This window comes from Pseudopipra pipra, chromosome 6, assembly GCF_036250125.1.
Source record: "Pseudopipra pipra isolate bDixPip1 chromosome 6, bDixPip1.hap1, whole genome shotgun sequence".
NCBI classification, from domain to species: domain Eukaryota; kingdom Metazoa; phylum Chordata; class Aves; order Passeriformes; family Pipridae; genus Pseudopipra; species Pseudopipra pipra.
In genome coordinates, this window is record NC_087554.1 from 11,552,014 (window position 1) to 11,574,302 (window position 22,289).

General features: G+C 35.4%; 1 protein-coding gene across 6 annotated transcripts in view; it reads left to right on the forward strand.

Annotated features, from left to right (window-relative positions):
- The window catches only part of SBF2 (SET binding factor 2), a 254,951-nt gene extending 234,840 nt beyond the window's left edge, over window positions 1–20,111 (forward strand). For all 6 annotated transcript variants that reach the window (XM_064657336.1, XM_064657335.1, XM_064657337.1 and 3 more), the window contains 8 exons: window positions 4,758–4,884; window positions 5,935–6,062; window positions 7,965–8,198; window positions 12,780–12,884; window positions 14,281–14,474; window positions 14,882–14,969; window positions 17,151–17,282; window positions 17,559–20,111. In XM_064657336.1, coding sequence (XP_064513406.1) covers window positions 4,758–4,884; window positions 5,935–6,062; window positions 7,965–8,198; window positions 12,780–12,884; window positions 14,281–14,474; window positions 14,882–14,969; window positions 17,151–17,282; window positions 17,559–17,657 — 1,107 coding nt within the window. In that variant the 3' untranslated portion in view covers window positions 17,658–20,111. The remainder of the gene's footprint in view (window positions 1–4,757; window positions 4,885–5,934; window positions 6,063–7,964; window positions 8,199–12,779; window positions 12,885–14,280; window positions 14,475–14,881; window positions 14,970–17,150; window positions 17,283–17,558) is intronic.
- Window positions 20,112–22,289: the final 2,178 nt, after the last annotated feature.

Genomic DNA, 22,289 nt, shown 5'->3' on the forward strand with positions numbered 1-22,289 from the left:
TTGATGCCTACATCCTCTTTCTGACCCTGGAAACACTTTGCTCCAGTTCTACTGTAATAAATCTTAGAAAGTTGGCATAAAGAAAAGCAAGGAAATTATCCACGCATACCTCTATGGTGTTTTTTTCTTGAGTCCAGAGATCACACAAACTTTGAAACAAATGGGTTATCCAGAACAAAATTAAAATTTAAATTCAATGATTTTGGTTTATTGTCATGAAATAGAATTTACCATGTTTTCTTCATGGCAGAACTCTTGGGGTTTCTTTTAAGTTATGTTTAACTCAGTCTACAGCTCTAGGATCATGTGATAGTGAGTTATAATCATCCCACCTTTAAAAGTTAGGATGAAATGTAAAGTGGGATAAATCCCTGATGTTAACAACTGTCAGGTATGATTTTGCCTCAGGCTGCAAGGTGCCTAAGATACTACTGCTTGAAATGTGAACGTGTCAGGGAAACGGAAGAGCATTGCCTTTGTAGTTCATCTCAGACAGCAGCTTTGATGCACGTCACAGATATCTGACTCTTCTCTATCCTTCCAAGGCATTATAAAGGGTACAGGTTATTAACAGACACATTTTACAGAAAGGTCTGTATTTCCTGGTCTGTGAGTTTGGGCTGTGTCCACATGCCCTGGCTGCAGCAGTGTCAGCAGGAGGATTACCTCCTGCAGCCCATCTGGAGCTGTTCATTACTGCTGCTCCGGTGGAGTCAGCACCCCTCCAATCTGTTAGCTGAGGGCTTCACGTGACCCTGCCTGCCTTTTCCAGCCAAAATGATAGAAAAGATTTGGTAGAAAAGACCATTAGATGCAGTTCAGCAGCTCAGTCTGAAGGAGGCAGTAACTTTGTGTGAGGAAAGGTAGGGCTGTGTAGGGGTTATAATCTTTTTACCCAGTGTTGTCTTTATCCAAGACATGGCATGGGAACAGAGCTTTATTGCATAATCAGTGTAATATAGATAATTTATACTAGTTTGCTATTAGAAAAAAATCGGTAAGATAAATGACTTAGAATCCCATTGAGAATGCAATTCTGAGTAAGTTTTCTAGAACCAAATTTATGAAGATTAGTCTTCTAACTCATGATGGCATACTATTGACATACCAAATTGTAACAGTATGGTTGTAAATTCTAGGGGAATTATTTTGGAGTCAAATTAATGGAAATTTCCTAGGAATTTACTGTAAAAAATAAATTTAGTAAACATTTGTACTTGAAAATTTTTAAGCTTCATTGGTTTCTATGCAACTTGTTAGACAACTACAGAATCCAGCTAGATTGCAATTTGACCCTGAATATATTATGATCAGTTTTTTAAAATTGCCTATTAACTGGAAATAGATGTTTGGTCCTTTCAAAATATTTTTAACCATTAGTGTACCTCCATATAGGAGGTACAGTCAGAAAGTTACCGCAGAGCCATTACATGCATTAATGTCATGGGTTAAACTAAAGATACAGAGAAAACAACTGAAGCAGTGATTCCTAAATTAGAACTGCATCATCTTATAAAAAGTCATTGTTTATGCCAATATCTCCAGGTGTCAGCTGAATTATTAATGCAAAATCAGTCTTTCACAATAGCAGCATCTGGCACATACTTTCCCTGCTTCTAAGGAGACTGAGTTTATGCAAGTGATGTCAGTGAGGAAGCTTTTCTTATTTTTCTTCTGTGTCTATTTGGTAATTTATTAAATATAATTAAAACAGGATGATTTTCTAGATCTGACTTCTCTTAAGCTCAATAAGGAGCTCTGTTACAGCACCCTGTGTAAGAGGAGGTGAGTGTGCTACTCCCATGGTAGATATATTCAGATATTCCAGTGTTTGCAGGAGTAGCCTAGTAGTGATTACTAGCACAGGATGTTTGGAGTACTGTATTTCTCATTTATACTAAGAAAATATTGATATATAATGGAATTTAGAAAAAACAGAATATTTTAGAAAACTAAGGCTGATAGAAGTTTTGGAAAACTAAAGAAGGCTGATAAATGTGCAAGGTTATTAAATACATTTGGAAAATACTTCTGTGGGAACAGTGATTTTAAAAAGAATTCTAAAATATTGAGTTTCTTTAATCATAATATTAGAAACACCTGTAGGTCTAATCAGGTTTAAAATGTTCATATATTATGGAGATTAAGCATTTTAAAAACTAATGCAGTTACTTTGTCCCTGTAGACTTATCTTTCTAGGTGGTAAGTGTTGAAATTATAAAGTGTAAAACATTGCTTGTAGTTTACATGTAAAATTTGAGCATATCCCTTAAAATCAACGAATTAACTGAAATGCCACCAAAGGATTATCAGAGAAAAATCAGCTATATTTAACCTCAATCTAAGTGGCTGTTTTGCTGACAAGTAATAAAAGTATCTCTTTTGTAGTTGTTTTTAATTGCTTAAATTAACACAATTATTTTCTCCTATGTTAAATTTCTAATTTATCATGTCTGATGCTGGAGCTTCATTTTATCAGCAGCTTTTATCCCTAATATCTTAGTTTAACTGCACTGCAGCTAAACAAATCAGTAGTAACAGTATTCACTTCACCTAACTGTGGAATCTTTCCCAATCTCCAAGTGTTCTGAAATCAGCCACAAACATTAAAACACAGACAACATCAATGACTATATTATTAACTTTTATCAAAGAAATGCCATATCGTTGTTTTCTCTTAAAAAGTAAATTGTATTATAGTAACTTCTAATTGCTTCTAGTTCCAAAAATCTCATAAAGGAGATCACCCACAACACTTAGATCCATGGCAGGATTTCACAAGCAGCTTATTCTTGTAATTCTTGTATGTATTAAAATAATGATTGGACCATAAGTAGAAATTAAGAAAGTAGAAATTAGACCCTGTATAAATCATGTAAACTAGCAGAATATCACCTTTCCTTCTTACAGTATATTAAAGAAAACTTCCCCTAACACAAGGAGAAAATGTGTACTGAAGTACTTGTATGTGTGTGTCCAGATGCACACACATGCAGAGCTTTTTTGAATTTTTGCCCAATAGTAATTTTTGAACAGAATCAGTGTACTTGAATTATATTTTAATTTAATATGTGGCAGAAAAAAATGGGGTTTTTTTATAAAGAGAACTACGATGTTGCTTAGTTTATGAAGTTGGAGCCTTGAGTTTATTACAGAAAAAATTCTGCTTAACTTTGTTCTTACAAATCAGTGCAGGAATGTAGTCATTTGTATGAGGAGAGAAGTGGGGATAAAATCAGTGTGGTTATATTGAACTGAGACGTCTTAAAGTATTTTAGCATTTGCAATGCCTAGCCTCAAGCTAATAGTGAGATATGAGAGCAACAAATTCTCTGACTGAAATGCTGTGGATGTGTTTTTAGGTCCTGTCACTGTTTGGTAGATAACCTTTCCTTGCTAAACACTTCTTTTCCCTTTATTTAGCTGGTTGGTGTTTTTTCAGTTGGTATAAGACAAAATCTAAACATAAGGAGCTTCAAGTAGTCTAGTACAAGTCCCATAAGTACTGAAAAAAGCCCCATTTCTCCACTGAGTAACTGATAAGTAGAGACTAAATAGAAAACATGGATTGGGAAAATGAGTGGTGGAAATGAAAAAGATAAGGCAGGATAAGCTTGCAGAACTAAAGGTATTTTACAGGTTTGATGTGAAGCTAAATAAAGCACAGTGGGACATATCTGAACTGTGAAATTCAAGCAGCAATTTCTTTTTCAATTGCAAGTTGTACATATTTCCACTGTACTTAGGAATTTTCAGTTAATTACCATGTTTAATTCTGAAAATAATGATCATGAGTCATAAAGTTATTTGAAGAGTAATTTTTAAATTTTAAATTAACATGGAATTTCTCTGAGCAATATCTCATCAATATTTTTAGAATCGTTCATTTTATGTGGATATCAAGTATGAATAACTAGTGCTAAAAACTTTTGCCATGAATATTAAACTTCATGTGTAAAATCTTACACCAGGGTCTTTAGGATAATGTTAAAGAGGAAGCAATTGTGAAGAATCAGCTATCCCACAGTGCTGTACTCTGATGATCTTGTATAGTTTTCTTAAGTATTTGCTCCTGACTCCTGTTGGAGACATTCACTGAATTGGATAGATACCCAGCCTAATAAGGATAACCATTTAAGGTGTTACATACATTTCACTGTTTTAAAAGAATAATGGCAAGGCACCTGCTCAGTGTGAGAGGTTTTTCATATTGTAATATTTTGGGTCAAATTTTGAAAGGGATGAAATATGTGTAGACTAGAAAGTCCTTGAGAAATTAGCTGTTTCAGGAGTGGTAGATGGAATATCATTTGCAGCATTGTCTCTGTACATGTCTGCTATGTGGGGTTGTGAGCAATAGCAAGAAATCCACTGCAAAACCTTCCAATTAAAGCTTCATTTCCAGCCATATCCAAGGAGTAGCATCTTTGCCTGTGAAGTTACATGGTGTCTCAAGAGTCATCACAGAAGATTTATATCCAGTTTGATTCCTTTGAAGAATTCTGGGGTTTGTACAGAGTATAATACTGCTTATTATACAGTACACTCTGTTCTGAAATGTTTCTGCAGCATAGACAATACATGAATTTATTTAGCTTTAAAATATTTTTAGACAAAATGCTTATGGATCCATTCTTTTTCAGCATTCACAGTGGAATTATTTTGCCGTCATTTCACTTTATTATTTCTTACATATCTATTTGTATTATACCTCAATATACATTTTTTCCTTTTTTTTCTTTTTTTAATTTTTTTAGATTCATAACCAATACCCGACAGAGTTTGAGTTCAATCAATATTATCTGAAGTTTCTGGCTTTTCATCACATATCAAATCGATTTAAAACATTTCTTCTGGATTCAGACTATGAAAGACTAGAACATGGTATGTGTGATGTTTGTTTCTTGCATATTGCTTTTGTAGTTTTTGGTATTTTTCTCCTCTGTTTGGTTTACAAAACTTTGCCTGGTTTAAGGTGGTCCAGTAGTTTCATGGTGATGATGTAATGAATTGCATTTCAGGTATAAAAAGCAAAATGGAGGAGAAGAACATGTAGAATTTTCTGCATCAGTGATTCCTGAGCTGTGCCACTGATGGGACTAAGAGAAAGTGAAAGAAATTAGTGCCTTGCCTGAGTGGTTTTTAGCAATTTATCCACATAGTTCTGTTTCCCCTACTAAATACCTTCTTTTAACAGAAACAGAGTCCTTGGGAATCCTTCAGAGTGTGCATGAAGTTTGGAGAAAGAAAAGCCTTTCCATCTATTATCTCTCGCTTCTTTCTCTTGCATTCTCTTCAGTGTTTCTCTTTTGGTATTTTCTTTTTTACTCCATCTGTCCTGTGTAACCTTACTGGTTCCAAGGCCTTACCTACCTTCTTAATAAGCCTACACAACCACAGTCAAGGCTGTTCTTGGAACTTGTTCACTAAACACCTGCTCTGAATTCCTTTGCTTTGTGGGCTGGTTCTCGTGGTCAGCTGGTCAATTGTAATGCTTTTCTTAGAACCTGTTGTACCTGGGGACAGACTAGATTTGAGCAACCATTTTATTTCGACAAAGAAGTTAATTTCTATTATTTACCTTCATTTTAACAAAAGCAAGGAGTTGGAGTCAATGACCTCCTATGGTTCCTTCCAGTATGGATTGTGGAGTTGGTGCTCTGCTGAGCCAGCAGAGCTGCAGACAGAGAGGGACATTCAGAAACACACTCAAGTATCTCAGTAAATTTTGTAACAGGCTTATAGATATAACCATACTGAATAGTTGCAGTTGCAAATCACAGCAGTTGTTTCATCAAATACGATTTCTTGTCACATGGCCTTTAATAGTAGATTTGACTGTACCTTTACTCTCTGAAATTCCTTTAGGCTGTGCTTTAGCATTTGTTATGTGGTATCATAAAGTTATCTTTTTGCTACTCTTATTTTCCCTAGGGACACTGTTTGAAGATAAAGGAGATAAACATGCCAAAAAAGGAATTTGTATTTGGGAATGTATTGAAAAGATGCATAAAAGGAGCCCTATTTTCTTCAATTACCTCTATGCCCCTGCTGAGATGGAGGTATGATTTTTTTTAAGTACAAGTGTTTTATTATCCTGAGTGATTCCTTGAGTATATTTTGATATCTTAATTGTTCTGATCTGAATTAAGCATTCGGTGGACAAAACTGACCCTACTTGACTGACTCATCAATGTCTCATAGACTGATAATCTCAGTCATCTTAGTCATGGAAATATCATTTAAAGGGCCAAATTCTGGAACGTGCATTTATGGTGATCTAAATAAGGATCATTGTTTGATTTCATTAATTATATGAATTATTTTAAAATTGTCTTAAAGTTTACACATATTGTTAAAAAAAAAAAATTGCATAGTCCAAACCACAGTTAAGGGGAACTGAGCTTAGAGTCATAATGGGACACTTTTCATAACAATCTGATTGAATCACATTATCTGTATTGCTGTCTCATGTGATATTGTATGCCCACTAGATTGGACTGTGTCTTGAGTAGTTACATAAAATTCATAGTACACTCACCATTGTAGAATTCTGCAATAGCCAGGTAAGAAGTCAAGATATCTCAAGAGCTGCGAGAAAAAGGTGCTGTTCTTAATGTAGTTCTGGAGACAAGGCTGATTTAAGGTGTCCTTACCATCCACTGTCCCACAGTGCCACTCTCTCCTGCTTTGGCAGTGTGATTCACCCTAATAAATCATATGTTTGTGTGTCTGTCCACCAGAAAACATAATGACAGGACATCTCCACTGCCTCTGAGGCCGTGGCACCACTGATGTTTTTGTTGGTGTTCGTTGGTTTTCCTTTTTCCTCCAGTTGTTCACCACATTTTATCTTAACATACTTTGCACTCAAATCTGCTATATAGACCAAACTTATTTAAAAAGAAGAAAAAATAAGATTATTTTCCTTAAGGTGTCTTGAATCTGCATCAGATCTTTATTGCAGTCAACAGTGCGGCCGCTTTCAGCCCACACATGACATTTATACTCACCTAATAACGTGGTGGTGCAAGAGGGAACAGGGAGAAAACAGGATGATGTCAGTCAGTAGATAGAGTGGATAGAAAGTGCTTCAGTTCTCTCTGTTTTAGAGAAACATCCATTTTCTCTGTAGGACCATTACTGATGAGTTTGAAGCTTGCTGGGTGCTTGTTCACTGTATGCTCTATCCATTTTGCTGTAAGCAGTCAGGAGTAGCTTTCAGTACTTTGGTAGTATTTTCTTTCTCTTTTTTATGAAGAAAACATTTTTCCTCATATGAAATGGTGTCACAGTTGCAGAATTAGTCCTAATAACAGAATCAGTCATTATGACTGAGCATCAGTCTTCAGACTTCAAAATTGCCCATTCACCTGAATCAGTCATTCCTTTCGAGTAAGGTGCATGCAAACTGAAATTCTTACCCTATTTTTTGACAGAAAAGAAAACCCCACATTTTTAATACAACAATCTGTTTTAAACTGCTCTGAAAGACCCTAAGTCTCTGGCTGCCTACTTTATATTACTGTGTGTTTTCCAAGTGGCACGTCCACCTCCATTACACAGCCTATCTCCTTTCTCTGATGATAGAGTGTCTTGGATTTTCTGCTGAGAAAAACTGAAGGGTGATTGCTATTGGGCTCCTTTTATGTCTTTAACAGGAGGCACAAAGACTGTGAGGGTGCTAACTACACGTGCTGAATTAGAGTTCTTGGAAGGCACCTGGTTTAATAAAGGATAAAATTGAGTGGTATATTCCCAAAGCTTGGGCATATTCCCAAACCTATTAATTTTAGGTTTTGATGTGACTGAGCCAATTAGCAGATTAGCAAACTGCAGCACTACTCACCCAGTGCAATATGCTGTCCAATTTAGAATAATCTAAAAAATGCATTTATGATATTCTAAGTCTGTAATTCAAAGGCTCCCTTTCTGTCATTATAATAACCCTTTGTTTCAAATAGGCACTGAAACCAAATGTAAATATGTCCAGCCTCAAAAAGTGGGATTATTATGTAGAAGAGATTTTGGCTACAGGTCCTTCTTATGACTGGACCATGGTACCTGCAAAGTGCAGTGTTTCAGAGGAAACGGACCAAACAGATGGTTCACTCTCTCAGACTAAGAGGAAAATAGTATGGCCATGTTATGATGATGTTAAAAAAATACAACCTGATGCCATCACCAGCCTTTTAAATGTAAGTACATGTGTTACACAGAACAGAACTAAGTTCTCTTATGCTCATGAATTTTACTTTTTATTTAAGTTGTTACCTTACAGATATGCTGTATTAAAAGGATCATGATGTCAAAACAGGTGTGTAGTAAAACTGACTGGTTGAGCTTGAGAAATTATGGTTTTTCTGTGAATTAATGAGACTTCCTGCAAAGTTCATATTGTTCTGAATGAACACTTTTCTGGGAGTGTGCTTCAGTTGTAGTTACTAACTAGTCATGGATTCATTTTTTCCCTGTCTGTTTTAAAAAATAAAATTTTAGGTTGCCTTCTGTAAGAAACTGTTATTTTCTTTTGGGCAAATGTTGAATCTTGCTTTCTTGACCTCTCTAGGTGTGTGGTAAAATAACAGAGACACAGATTTCCAGACAGATCAGAATAGAATCTGACACTTGTTGATTTTTAAGCAAGTGGGAGGCAGATACACAAGTATAAACTGAACAACTTGGCCCAAATTTCTCAGAAAATATTTCCATGATTGTTCTTATTTTATTCATGTTTACTAGAACCAAACTGGTAAATTTAGATTCTTCAAAATATTTTGGTTCTTGAAATAGATGCTTGATTTTGTCTTTTTTTTGTTTGGGCTCATTTAGGCTGCTTAGGTTTTGTCCTTTCTTCATCAGCAGATGAAAAATGATCCCACTATCATGATAGCTGATGTAGTTATTTAGAGTGATTTAACATCTGTCTTCTCTTAAAGGTTTGTTCGTTGATTATAAATAATTAACAGTCCTAACATTTGGTTATCATCTTAATTGATGGTGCAGGAAAATGACAAGGGCATTATTCACTTTCTGGAGCCATTGTTTCAAGCCACATATATATCCAGATACACATCAGCATGCAGCTTTTTATTTTGAAAACTCTTTGAAGACTTTACCTTGTATTAAACCTGGGTTTATGGAGCCTGATATTGCAATGCTTGGAAAATTGGGATATGCTGTTGGACCCCGAATTCCCCTGAATCGATGATTTTTAGCAAAGTCTTAATGCAGGAAGTTTCTGAATGGATGTGAGTCCTTGAGGATAGACTTGCTTTTAAAAGAAAGTTAGCTTTATTCTGGCACATTCCTCAAATTTCCTTTGGTCTATTCCTTCCAATCCTAATCGATCAAACACAGGAACAATGCCCAATTAAAAAAAATAATCTCTTGTAAAACTCCCTTTGACTTCTTAGCACTTGTAACTTCACAAATACAAAGAAAGAACAGTCTGTCAGCAGGGGTCATATCAGGGATTGTTCAGCATAGTACAGAGAACTTTCCTATCAGGTAACTGGAGGCCACAAGTACATCAGGAATACAGCAACAGTGTTCTTCTGCATTTCTTCCTGGGGTAGATGCCAAACTATCCATATACACAACTGTGAGAAACTGCCATATAACAGGGAAATTAGCCATATTATATTCTAAAGATATGTGGGTCAGGTTTTATAGAGTTTAAATGTTATTTGTGAATTAGATTATAGTAATAAAAGATAGCGATGGAAAGAACATTTGGAAAACTCTGAAGAGGTCGTATAAAGGTTACAAAAATATTCTTCTAAGTTTAAAAAGCAAAGAGAACTTTCTTTTAAAACAAGTTGTTAATTTAGTGCTATTGCTGATGCGAAAGACCTCTCTTTAATCATAAATCCACTGAGAATGTGTTGGTATCCAAAAAATGTTTGAACTCAGACCATATTTAGCATCGTAAATTGCTGGGGAAGATTGATTCTCACTTAGTTTATAATGATAAGCCCAAATTTGTTTGTTCTAGAGATATTTTTCAATCAAAAACTAGACAGTGCTCTTCAGGATGTAAAGCTGAAACAGAGAAGTTATTGAGTGGCTTAATTCAGAATTTTCATGGTACAATGTGATGCTCTTCTGTTAAGAGTGGATCGGATTCCAGTAGTTTTAAGAATTGTGAGAGATGAACCTGTGTATCAGTTACATCACTGAACATTAAATGGTGATTGCTTCGAGTGCCAGTCCTGAAATTAGCTGTGCTGCAAATATGCACTAAAGAAATCAAGCTGTATAAGAGGTCAATGAAAAACCAGCAGAACAATAAAAATGGCACTTCTGATTGTGCGCTGTTTTATGACTTCCAGTTATGTGCCAAAAAAGCTGATATGTCCAACAAGACCATGAACCAAAAAGTTTATTCCAAATATTGAACAACTGGCCATGTGCAACTTGTTGCACTCACAAGTCTGAACACTTGACAGAGGCAGCATCTGGATCACGAGATACACATTCAACATCTCCCTGTTTGTGGTCTCAGAAGCCTTTTAGCCCAGGAGTTGAAGAGACAATACTGACAAGGAAGGACTTCCAAAATAGAATTCTCTGTCGCACTCAGGACAGTTCACTGTGTAGAACTTTGTCCAGATTGGTTTGTGTGTGCACAAACACGCTGTGGATACAAAGAAGGTGATCAGTCTCCATAGTTCTGGAGCTTCTGCAGAGTCAACTGCTGTCTCTACCATGCAAATATTGCAAAGAGGTTACTTAGCAGATCTTTTGAAAGGCACAGTTATGCTAATTGCTTGTAGTTGCTAATTACAGGAAGTGGATATTCTTACAATTGTATTTGTTGTAACCTTTCTTTATGCTTCTGTAAACCTGCAACAGAAGAGGAACCAGGGAGATAAATTTAAGGATTTTTTTTTTCTTTTAAGGAAATGCATCTATTCGTAGTCCATTCCACACATGGAAGAAAAAAAATCTGGCGTTTTCAGTAAAATAAAATTTAAAACTGAAAGGGCAAGAGTAAATCTTAGTGATTTATTGACATGTATGTTTTTTTACATGGGGTTTATTGAAGGAGAATTTATTCCTAACTTTTCAAGTTATATATAGGAGATTGTTGAAAGTTTTTCATTTTAAGTTCTGGAAGCACTACTCACTGTGGAGCCAAAAAAGATGGAATGTGACCCAGTTGCTAAGTAACAAGTTTCAGTTACTTCCAGATTCTGCAGAGAAAGATTCGTGCTCAGAAGTCAAGACTAGGGCAGAAAGAGAATGATCAGATTAAAACCTGACTAACTTTTAGCAATAAAGAGCTTGTATCCTTTTGCAGCAATTTGGGAAGCCTTTGAACATAAGAAGTCTGTGGTAAATTGATTCTGTTTTATGTCTCCCATCCAGAAGCATTTTACATTCAGCACTTTGAAAGAGAAACAAGTAATCTAGAAAAAGCTTTAGTCTGGCTTCTGTTCATCATTCCTTATTTTTGTATCTACCTGTGAAGATACTCCAAACAAAACTATTCTGGTTTTATTTTTTAACAGGAAGAGAGCCTATGTGGCTTGTGTGGCTTTTAACTACCAGAAATTAAAACTTCTGGTTTGATTCTTGCTGTTAAACCACATTTCTTATATTTAATTTCACTTCAGAGTTTTCTAATTTACCTTCAGCAAGGAAGAGTTTGACTTTTTTATTTTCACTTATGAGTTCAAAATCTAGTTTGGAAGTTAATTTCATGGTAAAATGTTTTCTTACTTTAAAAATATAATAATTTTCTGTCTTTCAATCAATAGCAATTTCCTGAAGAATTTTTTGATCAAAAAGACAATAGGACTTGGAGAATAATGAAATCTACTTTAATTATTAGGTAGAGTAGAGACTTACTACCTAATGAGTAGAGACTTACTTTCTCTATTTTGAAAATAAATGTCTTGGGGTTTAGTTGGCTTCTGTATAGTATGGGAAGTCTCTGCCCTATGGCAATTTTTCATTCCATTATCAATTCTTAGTTGAATTTGCAAAATTGAATTTTTAATTTTATTTTATTAATAATCAGATTTTCATAACAATGCAGTTGTTGAAAGTAGAAATGCAGAAAGGAAGCATGGCAAGGAATATGGACCACACATCAAAGTCATGACAAATGTATCAATGAGTGTTCACAAGTAAACATAAACTAATAAAATTGCCTCTTTTTACTTAACTTTGCACTATCTTATTAGCAGGAAATAACCCTAACTAGAGGTTATCAACATAGGTCATATTCCCAAGGTCCACAACAAGAACATGTTGTTACAGTTTGGCATCCAGATTGAATAAATCTTTCTGTTTCATTTCCTTCTTTTATTACAGCTTTGTATCACATTTTATAAACCAGGGTAAATGTTAACATTGGCAATGTGCAATGTTGGCGCAGAATTTGTTCTTTGTAAATATTTTCATAAAATACAGCCTGTCCTTATCATTGTTGTGTTTCTGTTGGGACAATTGGTGTTTAATTTTGTGTGTTCAGGAGAACTAGCAGAGAATTGAAAGCATAGTGGCTCCCCCAACCTGGGATATCCAGGAAGAATGATGTGGCTGATGCTGTACTTGGTTGCCTTTGACTCCTGAGTCCAGTGGATTTCATTTTATAGCTCATTTGACAGAGGTTTTTGAGCTTTATTGGACAACATGGCCTGAAGGGTCACTGTGTAAAAACATTGGCTAGAAGATGCTTGTATAAAGATGGTTGTATAAAAATGATTGCCAGGAAGTGATCAGTTAGAAATGTTTATCCTCAAGAAAACCCTTGTTGTTTGTTTCAGGAAATCGAAAGGTTGGAAAGTAAATTAAATCAGAGCCCAGAAAGGTGGCAGCTCTTGTGGGAAAGGGTCAAAATGAATCTAAAGGATGACACCAGACAAGACAATGTAAGTAGTAAAAGAGCTCGTCCAATGGAATAATTCCATTCCTGCTATATAGGTTACCTGGGGCACTGACAAAATCGCTGTATTTCTTGGAGTAAAATACTGCTTTTGAAAAATTGAATATGTTGTTCTAACCCATGATACTGGCTTTGTATTTCTTTGTGTAGAAAAACATATTTATACTTGTGCTATTTATCTAATTGCTTTTCCAGAGTAGATGAAGGCATATGGAGAACGAGCATGAGTATTTTACTAATACACAAATATATGATTTTATCTATCTAAAAGATTTTTTAAGTACAAAAAAAGCTCATTTACTGAAAGTAGCCAAAAGGACATCACAGAGTTTCAGAGATAAGTAAAGATATTCCCATGAGTAAATGGAATTATCAGTTTCTAAATAAAGGTAGGAAGTATTCATGCTTGTGTTTCCAGTTCTTGGCTGTGGTAAAAAGAATAGCTGACAATATAGATATTTCCTAAGTCAAAGGCTGCCTCTTTGCTATCTGTGTGCACTAGGAATAATGTTAGATTTATTTTTTTTTATGAACTTTCCCTATGAATTTGTCACAGTAATTACCAGCTCAAGACTGTACCCCAACTCTTCAGCTTCCTGTCCTTGTTCAGATTTGCCCCACTCCGTGCAGTGGTTAGTCCACAGCACTGCTTTGTTATCTGTCCTTTGCTGTCAGGACAGCAATATGCTTTATGTCTGTCAGTCATTCACATTCAGTTCATATCCTGGACAAATTCAACATGAAAAAAGTTTCATCCTAGCAAAGCAGAGTTGGAAGCAGAAAATAAAATGCAGGCAGAAATATATCTGATGTCAGTCTCCTGTCCTAGCTGTTATTTAAGGATGCTCAGATACATGCAACAGCTAAGGCTGAACTCCAAAGAACTCTATCTCTAGAATGCTGTCATTTAGATTAAGACCAAATTCAGGATCCCTCTTTTGCCAGGTTATTGAGATTCTAGTAAAATGGTATGAATCTATAAAGTAGCCCTTGGAAACTGCAGTCTTTTTCTTCCCTCCCTTCCTTCGCCATGAAATTAGGTAAATTTATTGTATCCAAATATCTGATTAGTTCTAGGTGCTTCTGAGAAAGCAGGGGAAATATTGTTCAACGTTCCATCACCAGAATACATGAGGCTTTTCTGAAAGACTAATTTCTCACACCTTGTGAACCCTTCTGCTTAAGAAAAGCATGGAATTGCCATCCCTCTGGCTTCTTCTCTGAGGCAGCACTGACTTGTATTAAGAAGATTTTTTTTTTTTTGCCTCATAATAATTCACAACTTACATGTTGTACCACGTATTGTCAGTATAATGTTGAGACAGTCTCACAATGCAAGACACATTGCATTACCTTTTTTCTTTTATTTTCATCTCTTTTAGCTCCGGAAACATCCTTCTGGCTCCTCAGGGATGATGTCAGCTAATCTACATTCCTATCAAAAGAGATCTTTGTTGGAAATACCTGACAGTGGGCTGGGTGAGGAGCAGAGTGCAAGCATCTCTCCCTCTAATGGAGTAGACAGAAGAACAACAACGCTGTACAATCATTTCACATCAAAGAATGATGAAAATAGGTAAACCAAATAATCATAGAGTATTTATGAATATTTTATTAGATTGGTAAAATCTCCACCTTAGGAAAAAATGAAATTTTTATAGGCATAGAGTGCTTTGTGACTACCTTATTCCTTCTTTGTGGTTTTGATTACATTAGTTGTCTTGATTGGTGGGCTTCTATCTTTTAGCATCATCTTTCCATCTTCCCTTTTATTAAGTGCACAAGCAAATAGCTGTACATTTAATGCATGCAAAGTACTGAAGCAGTATTTATCACAGTTACCAATGGCTAAACGATAGGTTTAAAACTGATTAGTTTTGCTGCAGTAAAAGAGGTGTTGGAATATGTAGGTAGCCACTTTGGGGCCTCTGTATATCAGCATATTCATATTATGGAATCACTCGTATTTTCTGTACCTTTCAGGTCTTTTGAAGGTACGCTGTACAAAAGAGGGGCTTTGCTAAAAGGTTGGAAACCTCGCTGGTTTGTGCTGGATGTGACAAAACACCAGGTAAAAACCTTTTCAGATAACGGACTTCTTTTATTGTTAGTTTGCTCCTTTTTTATTTACTGGGTTTGTGTGAATTGATTTTACAAACAATACTAATAATGATTATTTTCAGATGTGATTTGTGTTACATCGTCCTAGACCTATCTATGTTTATCTTGAGTATCTTGTAGCTGATACAGCACTCTACATGAACAGAGGGGGTTTAATATTTTGCTTTTTTTGAAAGAGTGATAACTATTTAGCATATAATCATTAAAAGACTTTTTGGACTGGAAGTCATGCATTTTTGTTTAGGCCCAAACATTTTTTGCCTACTTCACAGCTAAGGGGAAAAAAAGCCATGCAGCGCCTGAGGACATTTGTGGTATACAAGCACTACAAGCAATTTTTTTAAACACTGCTAACTCTAGAATATAATTAAGCAATTAAGTGATGAACATAATTTGCCCTTTAACATGACCTCTTTATTTTCCAGAAGAACTGAAAACTCTTTATTTGAACTAGAGGGAAAAACTTAGAAGGTATCTCCTGGAGTGCAATTGGGCTGCTGAGAGCTAATATCATAACTGAGAAAGTTTAATTCAGGCATTTATGTTGAATCTGTAGTAGTTATTGTACACTCAGTGTGTATTTTGTAACCTCTTTGCTCCTCAAGCACTTTAACATGAGCATTTTTCTTTGCAAATAAAAGGACATTATCTGCTCTGGAAAACCATAATCTGAATTACTTTAGCAGAAAAATCCATTTACCTCACTTGACTTTTTAGTGGCTTTCTGTAGCCTATATTTGAGAAACCTGACCTGGAATCTCCGTGTGAATGTCTAGTGTGGAGAGCAGGAACACAGATATCTCTGAAATGAGTTTTGTGAATTGCTTAAAATGGGTTAAAATTTCATCTCAAATCTTTATTTCTAAAAATCCTGAAATACCAAGTTCCTGATTGCACAATCATTTCAGGTGCCATACATAGGAGTACTTTAGATTAGTCATAGTCACATAAATTTAGTAGCAAAATTATTCATATATTTTGCACCTAATCATGTTACAGCAAAGAGCACCAAAACCAGAAAAGATCTGTTGGTCTAAGCTTTTTATCCAATTTACAGTGTATGCCAGAATTCTGCAGTAGAAATTTTTGGCCTTGGGTGCTTCAAATAATGGTGGGTCATGAGGCAGTAATCTTCACTGAGCCAAATATTCCACACAATAGGGGTTGTAACCTTTAAGACTCATGTCATGCTTTTGTTTAAAAATATTAATTTATTGTAGTCAATACACTTAAAAATATGTAATATAGATAAAGACAATCATCTTTTGAAATGCTGATTGAGAATTTTTAGATTAGTGTGGTAAAATATCAGCAAGAAGTGCTGATTGTAATTATTCCTCCTGATACACAAGAGAGAAGGTTCATTTTGCAGGAGAAAAAAATACTTTCATTTTTTTATGACCAAATATCCTTCTGAGTATCATAAATGTACGAGTAATACAGGTCAATCTTAGTTGGAATTCTGTTGTTTGACCTTTACTGTGAAGATTTGTGTTAATGTTTTGCATTGGTTTATGGGAATTTGTTGGGGTTTTGTCAGGTTTTTGGTTCGGGGTTTTTTTGGAACTGGTTTGCATGTTGAAACTCAGTTTACAGAGTGAATAATATTCATATCAAAGTATCTTTGCAAGGAAAAAAAGAAAAAGCAGACTTCGTTCAACCACTGTGTGCAGTGTAGGAAAATGTGAGTTTTCTATGTAGTTTATAATTACATAAAATTACACTTGAATTTTTGCTGATCATTTTAAATTCTTGAAATACAGAGGGAAAGTGTTCTGTTAATGCCTTGGTGAAGTAAAGCTTTTGAGTTAGTTTGAATGTAATGAACAGTGAAGAGCTGGTTCTGTTAAAAAAACTAAGAAGCAATGCTGAATCCTACAGACCAGGTTCTACTTTCATGCTTCACATGCTTGACACGTCCTCTGCCCAAAAGCAATCCACGACTATTTGCTTCTCTGCCATGAAACCCTGGTGACAAAATACTTTTCCCCCCATCTGCTCGGGTCCTAATAATGTTTGTGGCTTCCACCCTTACCACTCCATGCCCCCAGGCTGTACCCAGGAAAAGGGAAGAAAAGTGAAAGGTCCATCTAAATAACACATTTGGATTTCTTTATCTCTTGTGTTCCAGCTGCGATACTATGACTCTGGTGAGGATACAAGCTGTAAGGGACACATAGACCTTGCAGAAGTAGAAACTGTGATTCCTGCTTCTCCAACAATTGGAGCCCCGAAACATGCAAGTGAAAAAGCATTTTTTGATGTAAGTACATCTGGTCTTTACTTTATGTGAAACTTTCTTCCTTTGGTGTGTTTAACCTACTACTTTCAGCCCTTTTGAAAGGTGTGACCTGAAAAGGAGCTGTCATACCATCTCAAGACAAGGTTTTACCTAGCTAGCATCACTCTCAACAGCAACAGTTCAAAAATGTGACATTCACACCCAATTAGCACATTGATTATTACAGTTCAGAGTTTGCCAGTTTCCTTTTCTGTGTGTTGACTTGTCTGTCTTTGTGTTCTTGTTTTTCCTTTGCAGTTGAAGACAAATAAACGTGTGTATAATTTTTGTGCCCAAGATGCACAGAGTGCTCAACAATGGATGGATAGGATCCAGAGTTGCATTTCAGATGCTTAGAAAGGAAAAGCATTCCATGATAAAGTCACGTTTAAAGCACCTCTTCCTGGAAGAAGCTAAGTTCTGGAATGTTACTGACAGACAACCCGCCTTCCTTACATTTCAGCCATTAAAGTTCAAAATATGTTAAAGTTCCTTTTCTGTTTAATGATTATAACCACTGTAACTGCTATTTTTTTTTCTGCAGGGAGGACTTGGAAAAATAATAATCCATTTATCCTGGATTTCCTCTTTCTTCAGTACAATTCCTAGCTATAAAAATGGGCTGTACTTGCACTATCATCTAATCCCGGTTTTCTCATTTCAGAGCTATTCTATTAGGAAACCTGTCTAAAGGAATTTGTAGAAATTTTCCCTCCAAGAAGTGCATTTTTACTTTATTTAGATTTTTAAGCAGAATGTTCTTATTTCCAAGCTAGTCACGAGTAAGAGGGAACATGTCTGCAATTCCTCAAAACAAATAAATAAATAAAGCTTGTGAGTCCGGTGACATACATATCAGGTTGCCAATGTTTATAGACAGTTGATATTTTTTAAAGACCAAAAAGTGACTTTCAAGTGTCTTCTCAGTGTGCAGGTCATTCTCTAATCTTGTGCTCTGCTGAGTGCTTCTGCAATGTCGTTATGGAATTTCAAATTCTAGGGATTATCTGAAGACCATAGCACTTTTATTTTGGATCCTGTTTGCAATTACAATGGGATAAACGAAAGAAAACTGGCCAGGAGAAATGGAAAACAACAAACTAGGAATTCAGTAGAAGAAAGATCTCTTATGTGTGAGTTGTATATGTTAATTTATATGCTGTTCTGCTCACTGTAAAATAAAAAATAACGAACATGATAATGCACTAAACAATGAAGCAAGCACTTGCACTGAAATCTTTAAAATGCAGACATTTTGCAGGACAGAGGTAAGTTATTTGTAGCAGAACAATACTAGCTAGTTAACAGCATTTACAGATATTAAATATGTACATAATCCAGTTTGATGTGTTGTGATTTGATACTTTTTAAACATTTTTTTGCACATTAATTGGAAGACTGTTTATAGATTTTTACTTTTGATGAAATTGTGTTTGTTCTGCTTAAAATCCTGGCAAAACATTTTTAATAGCCCCAAATTAGTAGAAATTTTACAGTCTACGAATAGTGAGAACATTGAGTAGAATATGTAGGTAATAAAGCCATTGTTTTTACTTTGAAATGTTAATATGTTGAATAGCACACTAATATTACAAAAGGTCTGTATATATGATTCACTATTTTCTCATTTTTCCAGACGTTCTGCTTGTAATTTAATGTCAGCCTAACCAAACTGACTATACTTACAAGATTTTTCAGTTATTAAATTTTGTGGGTTTTTTTATAACTAATGTATTTTGTCAGAAAGGAACCTAGATTTCTCACCACACACAATAGGAAATGCAGCTGTTTTTAATGCCTTTGCAATTTCAAAACAAAAATATGAAGGATTTTTCTAGCATTTTTCAATTGACAAATTTCCACCTGTGACAATGGTGTTTGCACATTTGTATTTTTCTTTGTATATGAAGTACTTTTATATGTACTTTGTAAAATACTGATTGTGTTCTTAGGTTATATGAAAATATACATACCACTGCTTATTTTGTAACTAGTTAATTTTAACTCTTGTATGTTATGTGATATATGTATGCTAACCATCTTGTAATAAATACACTTCTTAAGGAAGAGTAAAACCTTTCCTTTTACTGTAAAAGAGAAAAAAGCAAAACCCACGTGTTGAAATATTCCATGGGCACAAGACAAATCCTTATTTACTCTGTATTGAGAATAGTGGGTGTATTAAAAACTATGTGGTCTTTTGTATACTTGTAAATATTCTTACATCAAAGTTGCACTTGAGCATCCTTAACTCAAACACTTGTCAACAGTAACACTAAAGAAATCAGAATTTAAAGCAAAATTATCATTCTAACAAGTCTCAGTGTATAGCCTTTACTAAAAGGCTAAAAAATACATATAGTGTTTGTACTAAGTCATGGAAAAATGACGTTAAATAGATTTTTAAAAGAAGATTCTCTGTTGTGTTGCAGCATAAGTCAACTGCATACTTTCACCCTGAAACGTCTCTCACTCATATCACTTTATGCAACAATGATCTAGTTCGTAAGAAATAAAATCTAAAAAAATGACAAGGTCTTGCTTGAGAATGTGCATCTAAATTGAGTAGCTGAGTGCAGTGTGGGGTAGCAGAGGTAAAACGGAAAGGGAACGTGTGACGGAGGTAGGGGACCTGTGACAATTCTGGGATGCTGTGGTGCTTAGATGATACGGTTTGCATATTGAGCTTGGCATGGATGCTAATGTTGCCTTAAATGTTGATCTCAATTTTTAGTGTCTGTATTGATGGAAAATGGACTTGAGCAACTTAACTTAAAAATATCCAAATAAAAGCTGAAATGAGAGAAATTATATTTGTGGTGTTTGTATAAGGAATACGCGAGGGAATAGTAGAAATAGGCTCTTGGTGTGAGGACGCAAGGTTTGCAGTGTCCCTGAGGGTCTCTTCTTTGCAAAATGAAGATTCAAACAAAGACTTAAGAAAAAATGTGGGGAAGTTTTCATAGCGTGAGCCGCAAGGTTTGCCTGTGTGTTTAAGTTGTGGCAGCAGCAGTAGAGCATTAGAAACTGAGAATTTCTTTGGGAAAAATTCTGTGTACAAAGGGATTCATCTTCATATTCTGTGAAAAATTTTCCAGAAAAAGGAACCCATCCAGGAGTTGGGGACGAGGCAAACGTGCTTCCTCTGGTGTGTCATATCACTATTCTTGTGCTGTGTATCGTAACATTCCTGCTATAGGAAAGAGAATTACAATGGGCCTTACATAAGAGAAGAAGATTGTTTGCCCTTCTGTGCTCAGTAATAAAACATCCACGTAGTAGGCGATGGAATGAACTGAGTTTAAGCTTTGAAGAGTCGTTACTGGGATATTGTGTTAGTGATTTCTTTTTCCTATCTAAAAAACAAGTGTTTTCTATAAAAATTCTTACTTTTCATGGAACCTTAGAATTAGTACACTAAAAAATAAAATACTTAGCATGCCACAAGTGTGGGTCAGTGGTTATGTAATGATACACAAACAGCTAACAGACCCAAGAACAAATGTTCAGAATTTTGTATCACATCCCACACACGTTATTTGTATCTGATATTTTGTGAATTTCAGACATAACAAAAATGTGGCGATCTTGTCCAAATACTGTCATTTTGCCTTTTCATCCTGTGATATTCTTGGAGTATTTGTAAGTGGCTGCACCACATTTCTCATTTTTCATATTTGTGATCATCCAAATATTTTGTCTGTTCATGATTATCCTGTGGTTGCTTTGGGGAGTCAGAAAACTGAAATTAATCTACCCATTCCCCAGTTATGCTTAAGTTCATGCTGAGTATCACTGTCACCCCTACTTTCTGGGGTATTGTCTGCACTTGATCAGTTGCTTCCCAGATTTTGCCTACTGGGCAAGCCAAGGGCAGTGTCAGCATCCACGCTCTCATTTGGGAAATTTTCGTCTTTGAGTTTTTTCACATACAACTTTTTCTTAATTGACTGTCAAATGAAGATGCTGCGTTGTTTCCTCTCTTCACTTACTAGTCCAACCAGCCTCTCAAAGGAGTGGATTACTAATACAAATGCTGCTGATGAGAATTGGTTTTATGTTTCTTTTTCCATAATACAAAATCTTCAAATCAATTAAATGTAATCAGCGGAAGCTACCATCTTTATACACAATCATATTACAATAATTAAATAACTCCTCTTCTTACTACTGACAGTTATGGAAGCTTCTCCTCCATCCAAAAGCTGCCTTTGGGAGCCAAAGGGACTAACACTGATGTTCTTTACAGTTTAGCAAACACGTGTGAAATAACACAGCTCTTAATGACTTGAGATTGTCATAGTGCTCATCTGAATCGCTCCTGAGAAGAAAAAGAGTCTTTCTTAAACTGAGATACTTGATTTCTTACATAGACTCCATATGTCGCTTCTTAGAAAGTTCCCAAAACCCCATCTTGGAACAAAAGGTAAAAGCTGTTTTAAAGGCAGACCCTCCAACATATTTTTTTGGTTTATACTTTAATCTCTATGCAGACCCTGCAAACCAGGAGATGTGTGTACTAGTGGCAGCTGAATTATAATTCCAGATTGTTAGTCATATCTAGCCAAAATGCTCTCTTACTTATCTTTATTTGTGGTGGTCTAATCAGCTCTAACCTGATCTCTGCTTCTCTCAGATATTGCTTGTTGTCACCGTCAGTGGGAAATGGCGTTTTGTCCAGTTGAAGGTTGCAGCATATAGTTCAATATTCTTGCTTTCTCTTCAAATTTTGCTTAGATGTCAGAAATGTTGCTTGATTTTGGCATGTTTGCTGTTTTTTCATTGTCTGCTCTTTGGTAACAATGTTTTTTTTAAGTATCTTCTAGGGGACTCATGGAGAGCCTTTATTTTTATCTCTAAAATAGGCAATGGTAGAAGATGGAAATAGTTGGGCTAAAAGGAGCACAATACTATGCTGAAAGGAGATACAAAGGTAGCAGTTGTTTCAGGTATTAAGTAGTACTCCTTCCTTACCCTCTTAATCACCTA